The sequence below is a fragment of the Ixodes scapularis genome, unplaced genomic scaffold (assembly GCF_016920785.2).
Source record: "Ixodes scapularis isolate PalLabHiFi unplaced genomic scaffold, ASM1692078v2 PGA_scaffold4__175_contigs__length_147842914, whole genome shotgun sequence".
Lineage (NCBI taxonomy): Eukaryota > Metazoa > Arthropoda > Arachnida > Ixodida > Ixodidae > Ixodes > Ixodes scapularis.
The window spans coordinates 126925004-126947301 of record NW_024609879.1 but is presented as its reverse complement, the minus strand read 5'-3'; the positions used below and the strand labels follow the sequence as shown (position 1 = coordinate 126947301).

The 22298-nt window shown below is 47.8% G+C and overlaps 2 protein-coding genes across 4 annotated transcripts; one reads left to right on the top strand and one right to left on the bottom strand.

Moving 5' to 3' along the window:
• The first annotated feature begins 897 nt into the window (after positions 1-897).
• Positions 898-21743, top strand: LOC8035955 (p53 and DNA damage-regulated protein 1). Of its 3 annotated transcripts, none has more exons than XM_002411589.5 (5): positions 898-1026; positions 3053-3224; positions 4603-4706; positions 8694-8866; positions 21654-21743. In XM_002411589.5, exons 2-4 carry the CDS (start codon positions 3094-3096, stop codon positions 8855-8857), a joined length of 399 nt encoding a protein of 132 aa, XP_002411634.1. In that variant the 5' UTR covers positions 898-1026; positions 3053-3093; the 3' UTR covers positions 8858-8866; positions 21654-21743. The 3 variants fall into 3 exon arrangements, with proteins under 3 accessions (XP_002411634.1, XP_042149372.1, XP_042149371.1); XM_042293438.1 differs by having other exon boundaries at positions 903-2126; XM_042293437.1 differs by lacking the exons at positions 898-1026; positions 4603-4706; positions 8694-8866; positions 21654-21743 and adding an exon at positions 1036-2126 and having other exon boundaries at positions 3053-3170.
• Positions 16138-20272, bottom strand: LOC8035956. Its single transcript, XM_040207646.1, has 2 exons — positions 19901-20272; positions 16138-16576 (listed from the first exon to the last, which is right to left on the bottom strand). Exons 1-2 carry the CDS (start codon positions 20187-20189, stop codon positions 16437-16439), a joined length of 429 nt encoding a protein of 142 aa, XP_040063580.1. The 5' UTR covers positions 20190-20272; the 3' UTR covers positions 16138-16436.
• Positions 21744-22298: the final 555 nt, after the last annotated feature.

The window sequence follows — 22298 nt, the reverse complement described above, 5'->3', positions numbered from 1 at the left end:
GGTTTTAAAGGCTTTGTGTTCTAAAATGACGAGCTGAAATCTCGTTAAATATTTCGTAAAATCGTTCTGTAACGTCCTAATAACATCCGCGGAACAGTGCCTACTTCAAAAGCTGTGCGTGAAACAGGAAGTAGTGTCTAACAAAGGGAATTTCTGGCACACGCTATTACATAAATGTACAAAGTTTACACGAGACCTTTAAGGTTTTGTGAATGATAGGCAACTGTAGCATTTGCAAAATAATAAAAAAAAAAAAAAAATCGTCGAAGAAAGCTTTGATTTTCGTCGCAGTAGCATCAGCCGCGTGATGACTCCAGTGAAGAATTTCTCGGTGTAAGAACAAGCTGCGGAAAACAGCGGTGTTCACTTCATGAAATTGTCACGTTCATCGTGGAGAGGTCGCCTTGTAAAAGTTAACGCATGCGTTGTAGAAAGCGCGGAATGAGCCAACGCAGTTTTAAATTTGGCGGCAACAATGAACGAAAGTTTTAGGTTACCAGACGAATCATAGAACTCACTAAATTTAGCACATTTTGAATTTAATTTTTATAGTATGTTTTATAGAAAAGCGTAACGGACTGACGATGGTAATATTATCAATAGGGCATAATTTACTACAATTTTACTACAAAATTTTACCTGAGGAAGGTTATTTATTTAAAAACAAGATTTGGCGTTTCGCGCCATCTAGGCAGTATTCTCATTTTTTAATTGTTACTTTGCATTACTTTTTGAAATATTAAAAAAAATATACTAGTAACTTTTGTTATACTTAAAAAAATTTGGTAGTAAACATTTTATAATTACTTCAGTAAATAGCGTGCCTTCATTAGATCACTAGCGCCTTTTAGGTTCCTACTTACTACAATTTGTTTTATCTGTGTTGTCAGGCCTTGTAGTGCGGGGAGTGCGGGCTTGGGCGTGCGGGGGTGCGGGTGTGAGTTTGTGTTTGTGCTGAAACGTTTATTTGATCGCGTGTAACAGAAGCCCAACCACTTCATCTTTTGGCAGAGAAGACAAGCACAGGTACTTTCAATCGAATGTAACGCAGTCGGCCTGTAAACAGCAAAATGTCCCGATTCAGAAGCGTCACGTTCATTCGAAGCCGAGAAGGCGCTGGTGCCGATCATGCTCACAGCATCCAACAATCGTCATTAGAGAACGCTACAAAGCTGTCAGGAGACACTGCCAGGCAAATTTACGAAGAGATCATATCATTGCCTTCTACGCAGCGTGTTTCGTGTGCATCTACCCCTAGAAAACGCCAGCCCACTACCCGAAAGGCCCAAACGCAAAGTCAACCATCGCCTCAACCTGTAGCGCCCGTAAAAGCCAGCCAACTGTTTACGGCAGCACAAAACAATGACGTTGCAGAAATCGACCGGTGTCTGGCCGCCGGTCTGGACGTCAACGAGACCGACTGTTTCGGATGGACGCCCCTCATAAGCGCCGCCTGCGACGGCGCTCAGGATTCGGTTCGTTTCCTGCTGAAGAGGAACGCCGACAGACGGATGCTGAACAAGCAGGGAAAGACGGCTATGGATCTGGCGGTGGTCAGGGGCCATTTTAAGGTCGTTGAGCTCCTCTGCAAAACGGAGCGAGGAATGGAGAACAATCGGCGACGATCGGACGGCGAACAGGCGGAACCGGAAATGGACCGGTTCTGTGACGTGTGTCGGAGGACTGTGACGTCATCTGAGCTGTCCAATCACGACGCCTCCATAGTGCATCAGCTGAGCAGCGGCTGCTGTCATGGAAACCGGACACATTACGGCATACCCGAAAGTAACGCCGGGTTCCGGATGCTGCTGGGAATGGGCTGGAACCGCGAACGCGGGTTCGGACCCCGGGAATCCGGCAGAAAGTTTCCGGTGAAGACGGTACTGAAGCGAGACCGGTGTGGTCTTGGGGTTGGGGAGACGCGAGCTAGGGTGACGCATTTTGGCGCGTGTGACGCGTCTGCTGTTGAGCGTGTTGATCGGAAGACACACAGTGATGGACTTATCGGACACCGTAAGAAGACGAGGAAGGAGCGTGAGAGGGAAGCAGACAAGTGGAGAAGGAAAGAGATTGCATTCCGCCGAGAGTTTCATTAGCGTGATTTCCTTCGCCGTCCGCTGTTGCGCGTGAGTATAGAGTGGGTTCCTGGCACTGATCTACAGTAGGGGGCACAATGACCTGACGCAATGAGGTAGGCAGTGGGTTATCCATTGTGGTAGATCGTAGTGCTCCTGGCTCTATGTTTTCTGCAAAAGTAGCGACGAATGTCTGTTTATTGTCTTTTCTTACGCTTGGAATTTGTTTCTACTGCAGGTTCCAGTGTTGAAAGTTTTAGAAATACAAGGAATCGTTGCCTTCTCCTTACACTTGTGTATTTTCAGATTACAACCGCGCTAGGGCATCTCTGCATAGCGTAAAGCTGAACAACACGCTGCAGCTTCTTAGCTGAAACATTTGGGGTAACTTGTAGGCCAGGACAGAAGTTTGTGATTCATGCTTGGGAATTGGAAAAAAAAAAACAATGTGCTTCACAAAATGAGTCAAAGCATTTACGCCCACAACTCGTTAAAAAAGGAAGAAAATTCCATTTGCCGTTTTGCAAAAAAAAAAAAAAGAAAAGCAGTAGTGATTTTTTATTTCAGATTTGTAATATAGCATTTTCTTGTTCTACATGAAATGAGTTTTTTTCCAGAAATACTCCTCCAGGCAAAGGTGTTTCTGATCTTTATGACTGTTACAGACAAAGTGACATAGAGCTGTTATGTACTGTAATGTCCCTAATACAAACTGTTTTGGCAGGCAAGTACCCAGTTCATCGAATCGCAACAAGAGCGGCGAAATGCTCTTGTTGTGGTCGTCGAGGAAGTGGTCCACTTGGACGGACCTGACTTTAGGCTTTTCCGAGGAAAAAGCTCCAACTGAAAATTGCCCAAACAATTCGGAATAATGCCTCTTTTTTCGTTACACTCCATGTGTGTAAAACAAACAGTCCCTGTGCAAAGTAGCTTGAATTATCTTATTTGTTTGTTAACCGACGGCTGTCGATTTGCAGAGGCTGGGACGCCGTCGTTCGAGGGCGGTGCTTGATTTACGATGAATCCGATGGCTACGAAGGTGAAGCGGTTCCTGGCCGAGATCGAAGCCACAGCCGAGACGATCCTAGCCGACAAGGAGCAGCTGGTCGAGCTGGACAGACGACGTCAGAAGAACCGGGAGGCTCTCAGGTCCGTTCCTCTCTGTCGATCTGTCTCATTTGCCGAGCTCTTCACTGCCGTGGACAGTCCTTGCACTTGATTGTGCGTCCTAGAGCCACTAAGAAGCTGTAGTATTGACACTCCATTCTCTGGAATGTCTCGTGGACGCCACCATCTTGTTGCCTAATGCAAAGCAGATGCAGTGGGTGACGGTTACATGCCTGCCAAGTCTCCCGTATTACCTGGGAGACTCCCAAATTTTGACCAATTTGTACAGTTGTACGATTGACAGTAAATTCTTCCGGAAAGTGCAAATTACCCCCCTCTTAAAGAGTTTTGGCCGTCGCGACAAATGGCTGCAATGATAGCGCGGTTCAGCTGTTTCTCGCTAACCTGAGAAGTGCAATATAAATATAATGAAGTTTTCTTCATGTACATTTGTTGTCAATATTTCTTTTTAAAAAACTGCCCGCTTAGAAATTTTCCCGGATTCGGTTTCTTCAAACTTGGCAGGTATGCGGTAATGATTTTGAAAATAACAACTTCCTGAGCTTCAGGGGCCGTAGGATTGCCGTAGAAAAGTTAATTTGATAGCAGGAAGTACACAATGGTCCTTGTCTTCAACGTGCGGCATAGCACTTCCGAATGTGGTGGGCTTGTACATGCGCACTTATCAGAAGTGCATCCGAAGCACCCCCATCTTTGTTCTCACAATTTGGCCGTGTAAGTAGGGCTATCCTCGCTCATGGGCATTGTTGAGGTATGTCACCACCGGTGTCGTAATACAGTGGAATCTCAAATAATTTTAACCCTAGGGGCATCAAAACTTTGTTTGAATAATGCAAAGTTTGACTTACCGGGAGTTTCGTTCCTAGAAACACATAGTACGGGACCTGCATGTTTGTTTGAATTATCTGCGAGTTTAAATTAAAAGAGTTTAAAGTAACGAGATTCCACTGTATTTGTTGGCACACTTTCTTTGCTTCCAATGTTGCGAACTCTCCCGAACAGAGAACTTTGTTAGGACGTCCTGGAAGGTGGCTAGAAATGCTTGCATTTGAAATGCAAGTTGAGAATTAGGTCCACTTTTTTCTTCAAATATGTGTCTGGGAATGAAAGGCCAGAAAAGGAAGATTGAAGGTGTCCGTCACTAACCACTGTCCCTGGGACAAAATCAAAATCACTCTGATACTTCAGTGACTGCTCTCTTCCTTTGATCTGTAAGTGTGCTGGGCTTGCCACTGTAAGGCAATCAGTGCTGTTCGAGTGGTAGGGCGGGAGGCTTGCTTTGTGCCATAAGGCTTATCCCATGTGGTACACCACGGTGTACCAGGACGTTCCAGGTGGGACACGGGTCCCTACTGCTCTTTGGTACTTCGGTCACTTGGCAGCTGGTATCTCATTCCAGGTGTCTTCAAAATCCCATGGACGACTCCCGCAGGCCCTGGGTCTGCATTGGGAACATGTTTATGAAGATCCCCAAGGCTAGGACAAAGGAACTCCTGGTGCAAGGTGAGAGACAAAGCCATATATGCGAGCAACTAGTCTCTCCGGCTCACTATCGGCCGAAAACTCGAGACCGGAGATCTGGAGTTTTAACTGCTTTTAGAAGCACAAAACAGAGGGTTGTATCCGCCATTGTGCACTTGTCTCTGTCCCCATTTTCAATGCAGATCGTTAAATTTCGTGCGTAACGACTCGTACGTGCTTGTGGCTTCTCGTCGATTCGAGTGCGTTGCAGTTTCTTTTCACAAGCCCGTGCTCAAGTCACAAATAGCAGCCGATTTGTGCCAGAGTCATGCGTTTCCACCAAGATCTACTTTTGGATCTTTGTGTTCGGACAACCAGGCGTTATTGGCACAGCCAGTATCATTAATAAGTAATATGCTATAGTCGGTTACAAGTCAAGAAGGTAGGAGAAGCTCCTCCCGCAAGCGTGATGCGCCCGTTTCAAATCTCTCCGCAGTCGAAAGAAGAGTTCACTGGAAACGCTCCTTGTTCCGCTTCAATGGATTCCCACCTGTTTCCGATCCCACTTTTTAAAAAAGCGGCCTTTGTATTCATTGGAGGGGGAACCGAGCCCCTGAAAGCAGCCTCTGTATCCATCGGAGGGGGAAGCTAATGCTCGAAAGTCGTATTTGTTTCCATCGGAGGAGGAAAACTCTAATCTCCCTTTCGTGGCTTTCACAATGCTAAGCCAAAGCCGAAAGATAAAGCAAATATGTACAGGAAGGCAAGACCCTCCCCGCGGTACGTTGGCCGCGACGTCATGGAAACGATGGGACGATATTGGATGTGAAGGTGGCGGAGGGATGTATGATTCCCTTTGAGGGGCATTTGCCGCTACCTTCTTGATTTGTAACTTACTATAGTTTGTTAACTGTGTAATGCACAAACGGTCAGCGCTTCACACTACCAGTCTCCTTGCTGATGTGCCCTTTTAGAAATTTGTCTTGCGGCACTTCTCGTGAAATGGAACATTGTCAATGTGCGCTATTATATACCAGGCATTGTTTCGTGCAACGCTGGATTGACATATGGCACAACTGCTTTCAACCTGCGGTGTGAGATGCCTTTCGAGGGCGATGGGAGCAGCTGTTCTGGTTTGAAGCAAACGTTCTGAACTTAAGCATGCAGCTTGAACTTTTGCCGGACTTCTACAAATGTACCTGTTGTGTTGTCATACCTGACAATGACTCTCTCAAGACTTGGGTCAATAATTGTAATGAGTGTGTGGGGTATACTCTACTAGAGGCAGTCGGTGGAATCGCTTTTGAGGAGTGTCGCTTGTCTGACTGGTCATGTTTGTGAGGTGAGGCTCTGGACATCATGGGGCCTTCCCAATCTCAAGTCTGAATGCTGAAAAGAGTTATCAGGGTTTTCGATACTTAAACAAAAATGTGCAACCAGTAACGAGTTGAGTGACGAAAAAGAACATAATATAAGGATGCCCAACAAGGTGTAGTGAAACCGGGGTTTTTAATATATCTGGTCCTTTCCCACGCTACAAGCATGCATGACAGTGCAAAGGAAGATCCATTGGTGGACCTTTGGGGAATGCGGTAGCATGATTATTGGGAAACGCCACACACGTCCCCTTTTTGGAAACGCTAACGCTGACCCCTTCACTTTTCTGTTTTGGCTTTGTTACGGGGTCGGCGTTAGCATTTCTCAAAGGGGCACATTTGTGGTATTTCCCAAAGGTTGCGCTAATGCATTCTTTAAGCATCCACCAATGGATCTTCCTTTAATTTTTTCCAGCATTGGGTGTTCTCATTTGCCCACCTTGCACACTTAGCAGCAGCATTTGCTGCCCAACTCTGCTTTCACTGTTCGTTAATTTATGCAGCTCGTCTTCTTCGTTCACAATCCGTCTTCTTTTGCCACCTACTTGGACCAGTGCCATACTCCGCGACAACTTTTCTTGGCAATGCAGTGGAAGGTACAGGCCGGCGTCCCCTCTCTCACTTTGATTGTGCGCGGGCTCTCCTCCTCTCCCCGGAAATGGGGGAGGAGGAGAGCCTGCGTACACTCAATATGGGAGAGGGGACGCGGGCCTGTACCTTCCACTGCATTGCCAAGAAACGTTGTCGCGGAGTATAGTATTTGGTTCACACCCCATTGTGTAGCACAAACCAAGGCATATGCGCTCTGCACACCTGCAGGTTCAGACTCACCCTAGTACCCACGCACGCATTGTCCTCTGCCTCACGACGTTGCCTCCCTCTCACCTTTGTCCTTCACTACTCTCCTCTTCTTGATATGGTGCGCTTCCCTTTCCACAGTTTTCTCCACAGATGAACGGCAATCAGAATTTTCTGTCCTGTAGGTACTAATGCTAATGCATTAAAAATTGCGGGTGGTGACCACTGTCACCGATTCTAAGAAAACTGATTGTCGAAGAAATGAAACCCTAGGCATGCACAACGATACCTCTTTAGTTTTCTCGTTTGGTTTGCAAAGTTTTTATTTCATTGACGAAAATGTACACTGCGTCGGTTCCAGTGCCTCGCAGATTTTGGAGAAACTCGAGAGAAGATCCTCCCAGAAGCCTCGGAACGTCGAGGGACACTCACTACTATACCACCGCGAGTAGGCGAGACATGCGTGTATTGTGCGTGGCGTGCAGTGCCACTCCCAGAATCGGTTGCCATGGTGCACATAAAGCCGCGAAGCGTCGGCAACTCACAAGTCCACGCAACGTAATCGAATGCAGTTGAATGCCACTGTGGGAATGAGCTGTAAGCAGCCGTCCCACAGTGGTGCCGAAGAGGACACCTTTCACTGGCGTGGCAGTGAAGTGGTAACGAACGAAGTGGCAGCGAACGACGCGACGGGAGCCAGCGTGTCATGTTGGATGTCGCAATCCTGGTAGTTGGTGGTAAAAGTCCTGGTTAAAAAAAAACAAAAAAACTATACTCTGTTTCACAGTTTCTTGGCGAACTGCAGAGGCTGCGGCCCCCGCGATCCAATAGGAGCATCGTAGCCAGGCACGTGACACCATGTCACGGGAGCGCGTGTGCTGCACCAGATGCAAGGCCCGGAGGAACCGGCTGTCGTATTTGGACGAACGTCCACCGCCGCAACATTGCTGTATGCTAGAGTGGCGAGCTCTTTTGGGACAACAGTTCACGAGTGTTCACGAGACAACCGTACGCTCAATGTACCTGCGAATCTGTGGCGGTGCTCATGCCAGGGCAATGTTTCGAGCGGAAGCGGTCAATTACATGACTGCAATCGCTAACAGCCACGCCACTACAAAAAAAAAAAAAAAGAAAAAAAAAAATTGGGAACGGATATGGATGTGCTGTTACTTTTTTTGGTTTATCTATAATTAAAACCTATAAATTCATGACATTTCATCTTATATTTTGATGTATTCTCGGTAGAGACGTAATCGCACGAGTTCAAATGCCATTAAAATAAAAAGAAGAGTAGAACTACTTTTTGCCGTGGGTGGGGCTGTTGCTGCGGTGGTAACGAGGCCTCCATGGCCTCGACCATGGAGTCTTATCACGTGCCTCGCTCCGACGCTCTTATTGGGTTGCCGGGGCCACAGCTTCCACAGTTCGCCAAGTTATTGTGAAACAGAGTATGGCGAATGTGAGTGGCGCTGTCCTCGCATTGTCCCGACTCCAGATGCCGAAACTCCCACAAACTGACAAGCTGGGGCACGATGTGCAGCAGATCAGGTATCTGCCAGATCCACCACCGCGCTGTTGTACTGCCACTAGGACCTGCTGTGGCACTGCTGCTTTGACACCGCTAGCGTGACACTTGTACAACGTCATTCGGGCGGAAGTCGCGGGACCACTTTTGAAGGCGCAATAAACAGACCGGTCTAGGACGCGTTCCAGGTGCCGTTGTGGCACCAAAAGGTCTGGCTTCTTTCCTAGCAGACGACGTCTCCTAGAAAAGCATCGTCTGCTACCCTAGGTCTTTCGGGAGGTTTCTTTCCAAGTCGTTCCTGCAAACTGAGCGTCTTCTTCTGAATTACAGAGCAAGAAAAGCTGGAGTCTGAAATCGGCGCGCTGCGTGCAAAGCTGAAGAAGAATGTGCAGCTCCTGCGGGAGATGGAGGGGCGCTCGGAGGTGCAAGGGTTCGATTTGGAACCTTTGGGGAGGGACGAGATGAGGGCCATCGACAAGGTCCTTGCCCCGTAACCCTTGCAGGTGAGCGCTGTTGAAGCTAGTGTAAAAGGCTAGTGTAAAAAAGAACGGAAATAACAGTTGCCCTCGTCTTTACATTTATTAAAAAAAGACAAAAAAACACAAGACAATTAGATGCGATTCTTGAGCCGGCAGTTTCGGAAAGTGGGAGAAATGTCATGAACAATGAGCGCATGCGAAAGTCACTTGACCGCCTCTGGGGAAGTTGCGGAACATAATTACACAAGACTGCAAACGATGTGGGTTTGTAAAAGTTCCATAGACGCCTCCATAGATTGCCGCCGCTCATTCCAGGTGGTATTTTTGACTGCAACAGAGTCTTGCGTCTTCGGTCGTTATATAACGACGGACCGAGATTCAAACTTTGGACGTGGCGAGACTGGCTTTCACCGGGCTGATCGCCTTTGACCTTTCTTCTTGGCCGTCCTGCCGATAGAGGGGGGAACAAGTGAAGGCTACTGTCGAGACCGGTTATGACGAAGTCAGCGGGAATTGGAAATCGCTTTTCCATATCCGCTATTTCGTTATAACCGACTTCGGTTATAACGAAGTGCAAAAGGGAATGGGAAATCGTGATCGCTTCTCTGTGGCCACTATTTCGTTATAACCGACTTCGTTATAATCGGTCTCGACAGTATTGGTTATCTCTGGGCTCTCGGAAACCTCACAGTCATGGGACATGTATAAAATTGAGAGGGTGCCCGCTGAAGGCATTTTCATGAGCGTACTGGTGAAATCTTGCTCTTTCAAACGTACCATGAATCCTGCCGGTGTTTTTTTTCTCATTGAAACAGTATGGTTCCTTTTGAAAGCTCCTTTTAGTTTGGCCGTTCATTAATAATTTTTTTTTTCTAAATAGTTGTTTGAGAGATTAGCATTTTCAAATATTTGGGCGGCATTCCAATTGAACCTGAATTAGAACAAACACAAGTTTGGTGTGTCGGTTTAGGCTAAAATTGGGGTTTACCCATAAATTAAGAAGGCTTAAGATATTAAAATTGGGGTTTACCCATAAATTAAGAAGGCTTAAGATTACATTGCCATGTTCTTTATTGGCCTGTACGACTGTAAGTGGGTAAGGAAGCCACCTGTCACAGTTGCAGTTGTTCACACAAGATCTGAAGGTGGTTGAAGTCGGTAGGCAGGAAGAACTTGCACAGGGAATCTTTTGGAAGCGTCTGAGTGTAAGTTGACGTTTTGCCAGGAGACTTCGCTTCTCCAGTGCCCTCGAGAGACAAAGTGTCGTAGCAAAAACATTGTCTTCCACTCTGAAGCTCCCTGGAGATTTCCGTGCAAACAGTTTCGCTTGTGATAGTCAATGTACCGGAGAAGCAAATGCTTTAATCACAGCATTGGCTACCACTCGGGCTTTCGAAACACTACCCTGCAGTTTTTGTACCTATAGTCAGTGATAAGTTTAGAATTCGGTGGAGGCTCTGCCTCACCGAATTAATGCATCCACTGCCTCCGCCGTCAAAAAGTATGTATCGTCTGCTCCACGACAGGGCCAATACACCAACTCATGTTTACAAACAAACCGGAGCACCCCTGGCGGATGCCACTGGCGCCGCACATGCGCGATGGGGGTGTGGGCAAGAAGCTCGCTGTCGCCCCTAAACAAACCGTTGAAATGCGATGTTGTCGGCGTCGTTGTGAGTCCCCCCTGCCCTTCTTCGCATTTGAATTGTTGATTCTACGTCTTCCTGGCGATGTCTGACTTGTTGAGCGGCGTCAGCGAAATTACCGAGGCTCGTTACACCGCAAAACTTCGCGTGAATAATGTGACATGTGGCGCTTCATTCCACGTGGACGCCGCAATTTGTACGCTAAAGCCTGACTCACATGGTGAGATTTCACTCGCAATTTGCAGTCGCGACGCCGCTTGGACTGCAAAAGCGCGAACCGTAGCTGAGATGGTCGACGTCGATACTGAAAATCGCAAGCAGAATCGGACCAAGTGCATTATGGATAACAAGTCGGTGATGGTCACTGGTAACAATGATCAACATCTTTTTGTATCTACTGTTTACATCGAGCCTGCTTACCAACCTTCAAATTTAAGTCTTTAAGGCCTGCACTTACTTCTTATCACAAGTACCGGACAAATATTTGGTCTACGGGCCGGCGTCGTCTAAGAGAGCAGACGACGAGCAGAAACGTTTGAAGGAGCAGAAAACAGTTCGAACGATCAGGCAACCGTTTGAATGTGAAGACGCATTGAACGTAGCCCGCAGGTGGTCCGCACAACTTGACGGTTTTCTGGCGTTCATGTTGGAACAAAACAAATAAATCTGATGGCCACGAGTATCCGTGAATTCAAGCCAAAGAGCTTCTCGCCCAAGCAATCGTTGTCCAACGGCGTCTGCTTTTCCCTTTTCACGACACACATTCAGATTCTCGGACGAACCAAGCACGTGAAAACTGACCTTCAAACCTTTCTCGCCACTTTCGGTACGGCCCCAGTCGCGGCGTTTTGACAAGAAGGCACGTTTTTGTCTGGTTCCTTTCAAAACAACGCAAGAATACACGTCTGGCATGGGGACTTCTGCCCACAGCCCCAGACCGGAAGTGCGACCGACGCGCCACCACCGCGCCGTGACGTAACAGAGATGGGTTCGTATATAGGGCGACGTCGGCTTCAGGCGCGAGTGGAGGGAGCAAAGCTCGTTGCTTTTCGATTGGGACAACATCGTCGCGCCTAGATAGATGCTGACAGTGTTGGTCTTGCGGGACGGTGCCCCGTGAAAATGGCGACAGCGGGAAGAAAAGGCCTGGGGAGAGAGTGTACGCATGCGCGGAAGCTCACTGGAAAAAGGTCCACTGCTGGCTACCTCATTTATTTTGCAACTGATTACAACGACCAGACTCGGCGTGGGCACCAGCTTCACAAGTAAATAAATACTGCTTCGAAGGCGTCGTACCACCGGCGTCCTTCGTTTACCAAAGCGAGAGGGGAAGCAGACGGAGTCTACAGCGAGGCAGTGCGGGGGCGGCATTGCTCGAGCATTTCACGCGGCGTATTGGGTCGATGGCGGTGACCGCGACATTGCCACAGCCACCGCGAAGAAACGCGCGCGTCACGCCGACTTTGCGACGTCCCCCGTCACGGGGGAGAATGGCAAACGAAGGAAGGCAAGGCTTCGGCGTAGAGGAAGCCCGAGTCGACCTCGATGAGCGAGGCTTATGTGATTGTCCAAGCGGGGCGCAGAGCGCAGAAAACATGACCGTACAATTCTCAGATAGCCTCACAAAATCCAGCATAAAAAAACGCTGCCGTCGCCACGATTCTGCAACACAACTTGTCTCAAGGGCGAACGCTAGACTCATGAAGAGAAGCTGCCACTTTCGTCGTTCTTGTCGAGCGAGGCTTATGTGACTGTGTGACCATTTCTCGTAGGAAGTACATACTTTTGACCTTGCCTTGCAAATAGCTCGAAACCTTATGCGGTTCCAAGGTCACTGCATTTATGGTGCCAGCTAGCAGGCCAGCCCGTTTTCTAGAGAGCCTACACTACAGAGTGTTTCCAACTGCTCGATTGGGGTCACGTTGCTTATGGGCCATGTTTGCAATGCAAGCTGCGAGAAGATGGCTAAAACGTTGGTCGTCTGCAAACGTTTCCCCCTTTCCGCCTGCTTTCCTTCTCGCCAGCTTCAACACTGTGCGTGCGCAGTGGCGACCAATCTTTGCGGGAGGCGTCCGCCATTTAATTGCAAACGCTTTTCCGTGGTTCGAGATGGACTCTCTCTTCGATCTTGGCTCTCTAGTGTTTTCTCGTCGTTAGAGATTTTAAGATGTTTCAAGGCAGTCGTTCCTAGGGAGTTGCAAGTGTGTGAAGGGCCTTAAAGGGCAGCTCCGTTCAATTCTGAAAATTCTGGGATTACGGCTGATTAACATGCCAAAACTACTTATAAACGGTTTTATGTCATTTGTTTTACGAAAAGTTAAATAGTTTTCTTGCAAACCTCGCTTAAACAAAAATCTCAAAGCAAAACTGGAACCTTGCCTGCGGCGGACAACATTGGTCCTGCTCGTTAACTGCTGGACATCACATGGTACGGAGACGTCGGCTATGTCGACAATAAAAGCAGCGGACGGCGTGACAGCGTCAACCACACTCTTTTTCTCTCTCTCGCCTTCGCGCTCCGTGGCTCGTAAAGTAAGAAACAAACAAAACAATTATTCCAGTTGTTGACATTCCGCAGAGTGTCGGTCTTTGGCCACACAGCGGCGCTGACTGTGCTGCTTCGCATGCTCCGCCTCGCCCGCTAGATTGGGCAGAGTTTGGTGACCGTGGAGCCGCTCCGACTTCGTTGACCAGTTTAATACACTTTTAGGCGGAATTACGTCGTGATATTTTGTGTAGGCTTTTTCAGATGATACGACGAAGGACTGCATTATTTTCTCAACATCAATATTTGACTGGAGTTGCCCTTCAACGGGACACGGACACCCTCCCAAGAAGTTTTTTAACTTTTTTGCCAGACGATGTAATACGGTGTCAGGCTATCCAATCAATATTTTGCTTCAGAGTCACATATATTTTTAGTAAAGCCAGAAAACCCAACTGGCCGAAACCAAAGCACGAGCACGGAAGTTCATGGCCGGAGGTCACGCGGATACAGTCGCCAACCGTTTTTTCGGACTCCGATATTTTGGACTTGTTCTATATTTCGGACCTAAAGGTGGAACCGTGACTTACCCCATAGAAATAGTGTATATTCACGACCAATGTTTCGGACAGCTTGAAGTCAGAAGGTTCGATTATTCGGACAAAATCGTCGCGAGCGATCAGCGGAAAACACCATCGAGAAGCGGCCATTTTGAATTCTATGTTGGCTGCCAATGGATTGGCTTGGTTTGGCAGCACTACTTGAGCACTCCTGAGTCCTACCGCTAGGTGACGCTATGCTAGCCCTTTTTTTCCCATTTAGCTGCACGTCATCATCATCGTCATTATTATCATTTTGCTTTGTTTTTTGTTCCTTCGCGTCGCCAGTCGGCATTTTACGCTCGCGGATTTGCGCCTCTGATCTCGTTCGGACAACGCTGGCTTGCGCGTCATGGCCCCATCTGTTCTTCTGCTACTCGACCATAACGCCAGAAAAGAAGGCAGCGATTCTCAAGCTAACAGAAAGCTGTCGAACGGAAACGGAGGCGTAACCTAAAACAAGGGAAGCAGGCGTAACCTGAACCAAGGCACTATTTACATTTTTTTTAAACCCACTTGGAAGTAATAAAGGCAAGTTTTTCAATCTGCTGATTTTTCGGACTGCTCTATTATTCGGACGTTTTTTCGGTCCCAGTGAAGTCCGAATAACCGGTCGGCGACTGTACCCCCGACCACATTTTTTTTCCTTCGTTCGTCTGGCGTGTGCAGCGGACGACGAAGTTGCATGGATTCCTTGTCACGCGATCGTTTCGCAACGATCATTTATGTTCCTTCCGCTCGATGCTCTGCATTTCAAGATCGATTGGCCGATACCACAAACGACAGTTCCGAAGTAGCGGCCCCACGTCCGTCACAACGTAGGACCATCGTGCACCGCAATTGCGTCATTCAGTCCACTGTACGTCGCCATATTGAGAATGACGTGTACATGTACCTCCTGTAATCTGTGCAACTTTTTTTTTTATTAAGATATTTGTTGTTGTTTGGAGGCCACAAAAATGAGTTCACATTTTTTCTATTTTTAATATTGAATGTGCCGTTTAGCTGTCCCATGTCTTTGAATATATTTGGTAGACATAGTTCGAACGCCACGTGACCATAGAAAAGAGAGTGAGTGCGACTGAAACCAGCCAATTCTCGACCGACTGTTTTCGCACAGCTCTGCGACGTAAGCTCGAGTCACTGGGAAACTGGTGTCCCTTGGCCAAACCGACGTTGAAAACAGCACGTGCCATTTTCGAAAACCATAGTTTGTCAAGCCCCGACGTCAGTGATGTCAAGGAATTTGTGGAAGTGATTGGCTGGCGGACCTTTGAGGCGCATTTCCCGTTGAATTTTTAACCTGTCACCTCTTCTAGTCATGGTTTCAGTGGTGATTGTAATAGGTTGTTGTAATAGGTTAAGTTGCGATAGTCAGTTTCAACTGTGGTAGTTAGTTTCACTTACTACAGTTTCAGTTACAGTTCCTGTACAGTAGTTCCAGTTCCTTTCGTGATAGAAATTGCCTCAGTTGCAATGGTCACTGTTTTCATTTTAGTAGTTGCAGTTACGATAGTCATAGTTCAAGCGGTGATAGTCACGGCTCAAATTGTAATAGTCATAGCTCCAGTTGGGATCGTTGCACTTCAGTTTGTGATAGCTACAGTTTTCGTTGCGACAGTTAGTTTTGGTTGTGATAGTCATAGCCTCACCTTTGCGCGTCGTCTGCTCATGTCTTCTGCAACGCCGCACAGCACAAGCGGCAGCATGCAGCAGCAGAAGAGGTTCATGCAGAACAGCACCAAGGTGCCCACCCGGCACCTCTCTGACCTGGGTCACCGCAAACGCATTGCACATCTTTGTAAACCGCATAGTAATCTGCAGACCTATTCACATTTTTGGTAATTGTTTCTTCAGTTGGGTTGTATAAAGGCCGGGTCACACATGCAGCACAGTCAACGCTAAGAACAAGGGCGGAGAAGAAAAATCAAGATGATGTAAATCGTGATCTAAGTTGCACCGATTTGGCTACAATGATCTAAACAAACACTTCTTCCCCAAAAGACGTACTGAAATCCTTTTCTATGTGCTGTTTTCCACCTGTATCCGCTTCTCCTGGGTATTTACTATGTATTTAAAGCAAAAAACGATCAAGCAGAAAAGATTAATATCAGGCAGCCATTAAAAAAAAAGTATCTCGTGATAAAAGTTTTTTTCTAGCTGAAGTGATTTAAATTGTGTAAGTTTGATTTAAATCAGATAAATCTAATTTATTTACTATTTTCAGATGATCATGTTTTTGTTTTTTCCCTGCTAAGAACAATGTTCAATGTTGGTAAAGCACTGACTTGAACCTATTTTAACACGGATGCAATCCTGTATCAGCACTGGATCACTAATATACTTTAAAGTCGGTCCTGCATTAGCAAGGACCTCATACCTCTCGAATCATGAATTACAAAAGGTTTGTGCCCTCGAATTCAAAGTGATGTCTTGCTTGCCATTTTCTGATCTACTTTGGTAAATCACATAGACTCGGCATGCTACACTGAATCGTAAACATGCCAGGAGTTTAACAAAATGATCTCTTCTTTGCTGCTAAGTAAAAGGTTTCAGGGACCAGGACATTGTATACGAAACTAGCTTAATAACAGACAATGCACGTGCCTATATATACCCAATAACGTTGATGGTCTGGACTTTAATTATAAACCCCTCCCCCCAACACAAAGAAAAAAAAAAAAGAAATTGCATTTGGATAGTTGGAAACAATTGGCAAATGAGAGCCGGTTTTAGATAGAGATCGACGGCAACTGGCTTTGTATCCAAAAAACCGACCGTGCCATTAAAAAACCGGGCAGGTGGCAACCCTATGATAAAAACACCTTTGCTCAGAGTAACGTTTCATTCCCTGCAGACGGTGCTCACCGTTTTGTCTTTTCGCCGTCTCCAGACTTGGCTTGTTCCGAGAGCCATATTGTGGTTTCGAGCTGTGAGACGAAGTTCCTCAGGCCCCACAATGCCACGGGCTGACTTGCCAGACCAATCACGGCCTTTAATAAACCTGCGTGGAGTTTCATACTAACTTGTCGACGATCCTTTAGTAAGCAACTAAAGTCGTCCCAAGATGCGAAAGTGTGCTGGCAAGCCGTTTGGGAAACATCATAATTTAAACCCCGAGACACGGAGTAACGAAATAGTGGATAAATGGCGAACGGTTTCCTCGAAGTTCTGTCGTTTTCTGGGGGCCTAAGTCACAGCAGCTAGCACAGCGAGGGTTCAGAAGAAAGAAGCGTCAATCATGATGCTGTGATGCTGTTCAGATGCAGAGCTGAGACGCTTTGGCACTTCTGCCACAACTGCGTGAGAGGGTTCATCCACACGATACAATGCTCCGCTCAATGCCCAATATACTGGGGTGCATTGGGCATTAGGCGAAGATTTGTTTTTGTGGGTGCCATTCTCGGCAAAACAATATGCATGTTTTCATTTTCCGTGATGTCGCAAAGTGGGGTCTACGGATCCCCGGTTGGCGGGTTCGAGTCCCCACCAAAGTCCCCCGCAGTCTTGACGGAGGCTTACCATTGAGAAGGCTCCATATAACTAAGATTATGGGTTAACGATTGGTAGCTTCCTAAGTGGTCGAGATCTACCCTGAGTCCTCTGCCTGGGGCGTGCCAGATGCCCACGGTTGGTTTGGCAGAGTAAAACCCCAAGACTTGTCTTCGCACACCGGGAACTGGCGCCTAAGAGCTGCACTCTAAAACCAAAAGCATGACTCCTTCCTTCGCTCTTCTAAGTCAATTTGCTTCCCCTCTGCAATTTTGTAGCTATCACCAGGCGGTGTGTGATATCACCAGGACGACATTTGGGGGATTGGGCAAAAAATACTGTAAAACCCTTTATTTTCGCGGCCCCTATTTTTCGCGAATCGGTCACAGATGACATAATCGCGACCACTAAATTTTGCGAATTCCAGATGCCTGCGTTGAAAATCTTAAGGACCGAAATTTTCGCGCGCCCTTAAATTTTGCGAATTCTTTAATTCGTGAAATTCGCGAAAATTGAGGGCTCGCGGACATTAAGGGTTTTACAGTAACTGAAAACATCACCTCCTCTTGCCTCTTCCCCCTGGTGAGGGAGTCTCCAATTGTCCTTTGGTCAAACCTAGTCTGAGTTGCCCTAGCACTGGGCCCACTGAAAGATGGGGTTGAGACTTTGGGCTGGAGCCAAGCGGGAGAGAGTCCCAATTTTCCTCTGTCCCACCTGTCCCCAGCTGTGTTAGTTGCACGTCATTCAATTCTCCTAGATAACTTCAGCCAGACTTCTAATCTCCTCCTTGTTATTAAAATGCACTTATCCATTCTTTCATTCTCGTCTGCAAACCCCAGCGCTGCGGCTAAATCCATCGCCTTATCAGGGAGGGCAGGAGCAAGCTCTGTGCACCTCAACAGATGTTCTATTGTCTATTGTCTCGTCTTCCCCTTTGCATACGGTCCACCGCACGTCCATTTCCTCATACTTTTTCCTACATGTCTTAGTCCTCGATACTCGTTTTAACCTCAAATAACAACAAGCTCCCCCGTGAATTATCATGCCAATGTTCCTTCCTTATTTCCTGTTTCCGTTCCCTATTAGTTAAATATGATTTTCCCTGCATTCTTTCCTCCCACATTTTTTTCTCGGCTTCTTTTTATTTCCATTTTTACAGTAGTAGTCTGCTCTGCCCCAGCACTTGACTCTTGGTATTTGACTTTCAGTTTTCGGGTTTGGTTTGTCCATTTAGCGTTCGGTCTTTTCATATACAGATGCTTACATACCTTTCTCGCTCGTCGTGTGTCCTCCATTGTGTCCAGCCTTTGTTCAAATTTCAACTTGCTGGTCGCCTCTCCAGGCTCGAACGATGCCAAGCCCGTGTCTTCCTGCGCTCCTTCGTTTGGCGTATTCCTAATGCGCCCCCCAGTACCAGTCTGCCCACGCTTCTCTGCCAAATTTCAAAACTCAACTAAACCTCAGATTTCGCGCATAATCGCTAAGGCGTGCCCACGGTTGCCGGACTGGTGCCCAAACAATGAGCCTTCCATCCGCTGTGGCCGTAGCCTTTCAAGCGTATCCACTTGCAAGCGTCCGTAGCTTCGTCACGTGTGGTCTGACGGCGCAAGGACGGTAGGGGGGGTTTCTTTCCGGGGCCCGGGCTCCCTGTGCTCGTTGCCTTCTCTCGGGCCTTGGCTCACAAGACGCCGGGGCATTGTAGAGCGTCGGAAGCTTGCGTTGGAGGCGGGACAACCGAGGACCTCCATATTGTTCTGATAGTGTCGGCGACTCTACTGACGGTGTTAGAGGGGAAAGGTGCATGCCCCGTCTTTACGGACATCGACAGGACAAAAATGGCGGTGCATCCGTTGCAGATTCTCCACCACCAGCATGAGCGTGCCTTCCGTCCTACTTTGGCTGCGCGGGAACACAGGAGACCCACTACAATCCGAAGCGTCGTCCGAAGTAGGAAGCTCGATGCCGGAAACGGCACGACCGACTTGCTGCTGTTTTGAAGGGGCCATTCAACTTCTTCCTCTTTAGCTTTCCTCCTCAACTTGCGAGCGAAATGAGAAACAACGTGGCCGCGACGTGGTGTTTCACGGGAGCCAATTTATTCGTCGATTTATTCAAGAGCTAGTGAGGGCATTATAGAGGGGGAGGGTCAAATCCAAGATCAACTTGGTGCCAAGACGCACTATTTTTAAGACAATCGGGGAAAAGGGTGCTCTGCCTGCGGAGAAGACGCGCGACAAACAAAAGAAAACGAATCTTTGAACCGGAGTAAAATATACGATGACCCTGTTAACATATAAAGAAAGACCGGTAGTTTGTAAAAGGAGCAAATATTAGTAATTTGACAGTGCAAAATAAACCTGGGAGTTTACGTCCTTTGTTACTAGCTCCTCAATTCCTGTTGAATATGGTATGTGGAAAAAAACAAATGTTTAAATACCGTATGTCGGTTTCGTTGCGCAGGAGGCCTAATTTTTCTGCCGCGATGATGATGATTCCGAGCTTCCACCGTGCTTTTTAAGTGCATCATGGAACTCGTCGTTCATGAGCGATGATAAGTGCCGTCTAGGCACTCATTGATCACGAACGCGGATCCAAATGTTCGTCGACGGATCGATTGTTGACGAGCGAATAAGTCCGTGTGACGCGACGCCAAAGTCTAATGCGTGAGCTAGGTTTGGCCGATGCGCTTGGGCACTTCGGATGCATCGCAGCGAAAAAGTGGAGAGCTTTCGAAGATCCCAATCTGAAATTTTTTCTCCCAGCCCAAAATTCATTTCGTGGTCCCTTTAATGCCGTTGGTGGTCGTGAGAGCCATTGATTCTTTCTTCGCTCTCACCGATAGAGACGAAGACCTCGAGGGCGCTGAGGGCAATGGAAAGTCCGCAGGAGACGACGCTGGAGTCGGGGTCGTCGGAATCGGGTCCGCCGGTGTTGGGGTTGCCGAAACCGGGGTCGCCGGGCGGACTCCCGTGCAGCGGGATGGGGATGTCGTAGAAGCGGGAAGGGTGGGTGGCCCTGGGGTGCGAGAGTCTGGCAACCACCGCACGGGCTTCTGTCTGGGCCATGGTGCGCCGCTTGTTGCGGTTGACGGCGGTCTCCGGTCTGCAGACCACCGACTCTCCCATGCACTGGGCGGAGAAGTTTCCATTTTACGCTGAATGTGTGGAGTTAGGGTTTTGTAAATATGTGTCCCCTCTGCACCCTCCCCTCCCCCCCTTAAAAAAAAAAAAAAAAAAGAGGAGTTGCTGAGAGAAAAGTGTAACATAAATTATTTGCTAAATTTAGGGGGGGAAGTTGAATTGGTGTATAGATGTTTGCAAGTACGGCCTTAGGCGCCGCCATCTTGCTGCGTTGCTGAGACGGACACACGGTTTCCAGACTGGCACCCAAACAAAGCGTTTTTCCATCCATGGTGGCCAGAGTAGCTCTTCAAACGCAGCTGTTCGCAAACGTCTATACAATTACGCACCGATTCAGGCTTCTCAGCTGAATCTTGTGGAGAAATTGAATTGGTGTGTAATCATACGAAAATTTTGATATTTACGCTAAACTTGGCAGGGAAATTGGGCGACAACCGTTTCCCCACTAAATTTAGCGGATAAATTTAATTGGGAGTATCATTTGTACACGAATTCAGGTTTTCCCACCAAATTTAGGGCGGGGAATCTCAGAGCGAAATATTAAATAAACATATGTAACGGCACATTTCAGAAGGTGAAAACAGTGCAAAAAAACGACTGACCGAATGAAGGAACACACGAACAGCGCTCTGTCCGTGTCTTCCTTCGTCCGGTCCGTCGTTTTTTGCACTGTTTTCCCCTTCTGAAGTATGTCGTACCAACTCGCCCAAGCGTCAACTTTAGCAATATGTAACGAGTCTAAAAAACAAATTCCACTTTACGTTCTGTGCATTTCAGCTTTATCTCAGAAATCAAACTTGGTACAAGCGGCCCCCAACAGACTGGAGGTTGCTTGGGCCATTTCCCTTCCCCCGACTAGGCATGCAATGTTTTTTTGAACCAACATAGTGCCAACGTGGCAGCAACAAAACGTGTTGCATTAGCCGCCGCCAAACACTAGATTGTTGCAAATCCTGGTGCTGGGGCGTGGAAGCGACAGAGTACCAGCGGTGGGCATGGTGAGTTACAGCGGGGCATCTGGCTTACCCACGCCTGTCGCTGTGCCACTCAGCGTTCCCGATTTGGGACGCCAGGATTGCATAAAATCGAGCAGGCAACATAAGAGATGCTGTAAATACGCTGGTTGAAGGTGCGTTCGGGGTGCTGTAGCGAAGGTGTGTTTTGAAATGGACCGGCCATTATAATCTAGATCTAGTGTACTTGCCGTGCACTGGCAGTCGAGGTAGCAGACGCATCTACCCTTGGGCCGAATGAGGACACTTCTCGTTGTGATGACGGCCCTGGCCTGGTTTTCCAGGACAACTGTGGGGAAGTGGAAGGCCCGTTTTACTCTTGCTTTACGTAGACCAGCGTACGCATCCGACACGCATCCTGAACATATATGCGTATTCCTAATCCATACGGTGTTGTGCCAAAGGTTTTAGCATGTCTTTTTTTTTCTTTTCACAGCTTGGACACCTTTCCTGCGTGTCTTTCAAGTTCGACTGTTTTCTACTCATCTCAGCGGACATGACCAAATAAAATTATTTATTTTCCTAATTTTTCGATGGTGTCTGTCACATACAGTATAGACCACTTACAGCGTAACCGCTTATAGTGCAGGACCGGGTATAACGCGGCTTTTTTAAACCACCGGTTCGCCTCCCATAGAACTCCATGTATTTACATACCGCTTAAAATGCAGGCGCACGAAGGGAAATACCGGTTATAGTGCGGTTTCTGGAAGAGCCCGGCGGCCGTGCCGACTGACCGGCGCAGCGAGCACGCTTCCCCTTGCGGCGCTAGATAACGGCGCGAGCCGCGAGCGGCACTTGCGGGGCAAGGAGGTTGCTCGAAGAAACCGGGAGATGCGAAGAGAGAGGCTGCAGTTGCCATAGCGACGGAGGGACGCATGCACGTGTCGTTCTCGTGCGCGCGTCCCTCCGCTGCGATGGTTGGAAACAACCGCAACGACAGACCAATCACAGGTCGAGGAGAAGTGTTCGCACTACCCTTGACTGGGAATTTTCGTTGTGTGTCGTTATGATAACCCAGCACGTACTAGAAGGGAAGATCCACCTACTCGTGCGGCGATGTCGTGGCGGCACTCTCAAG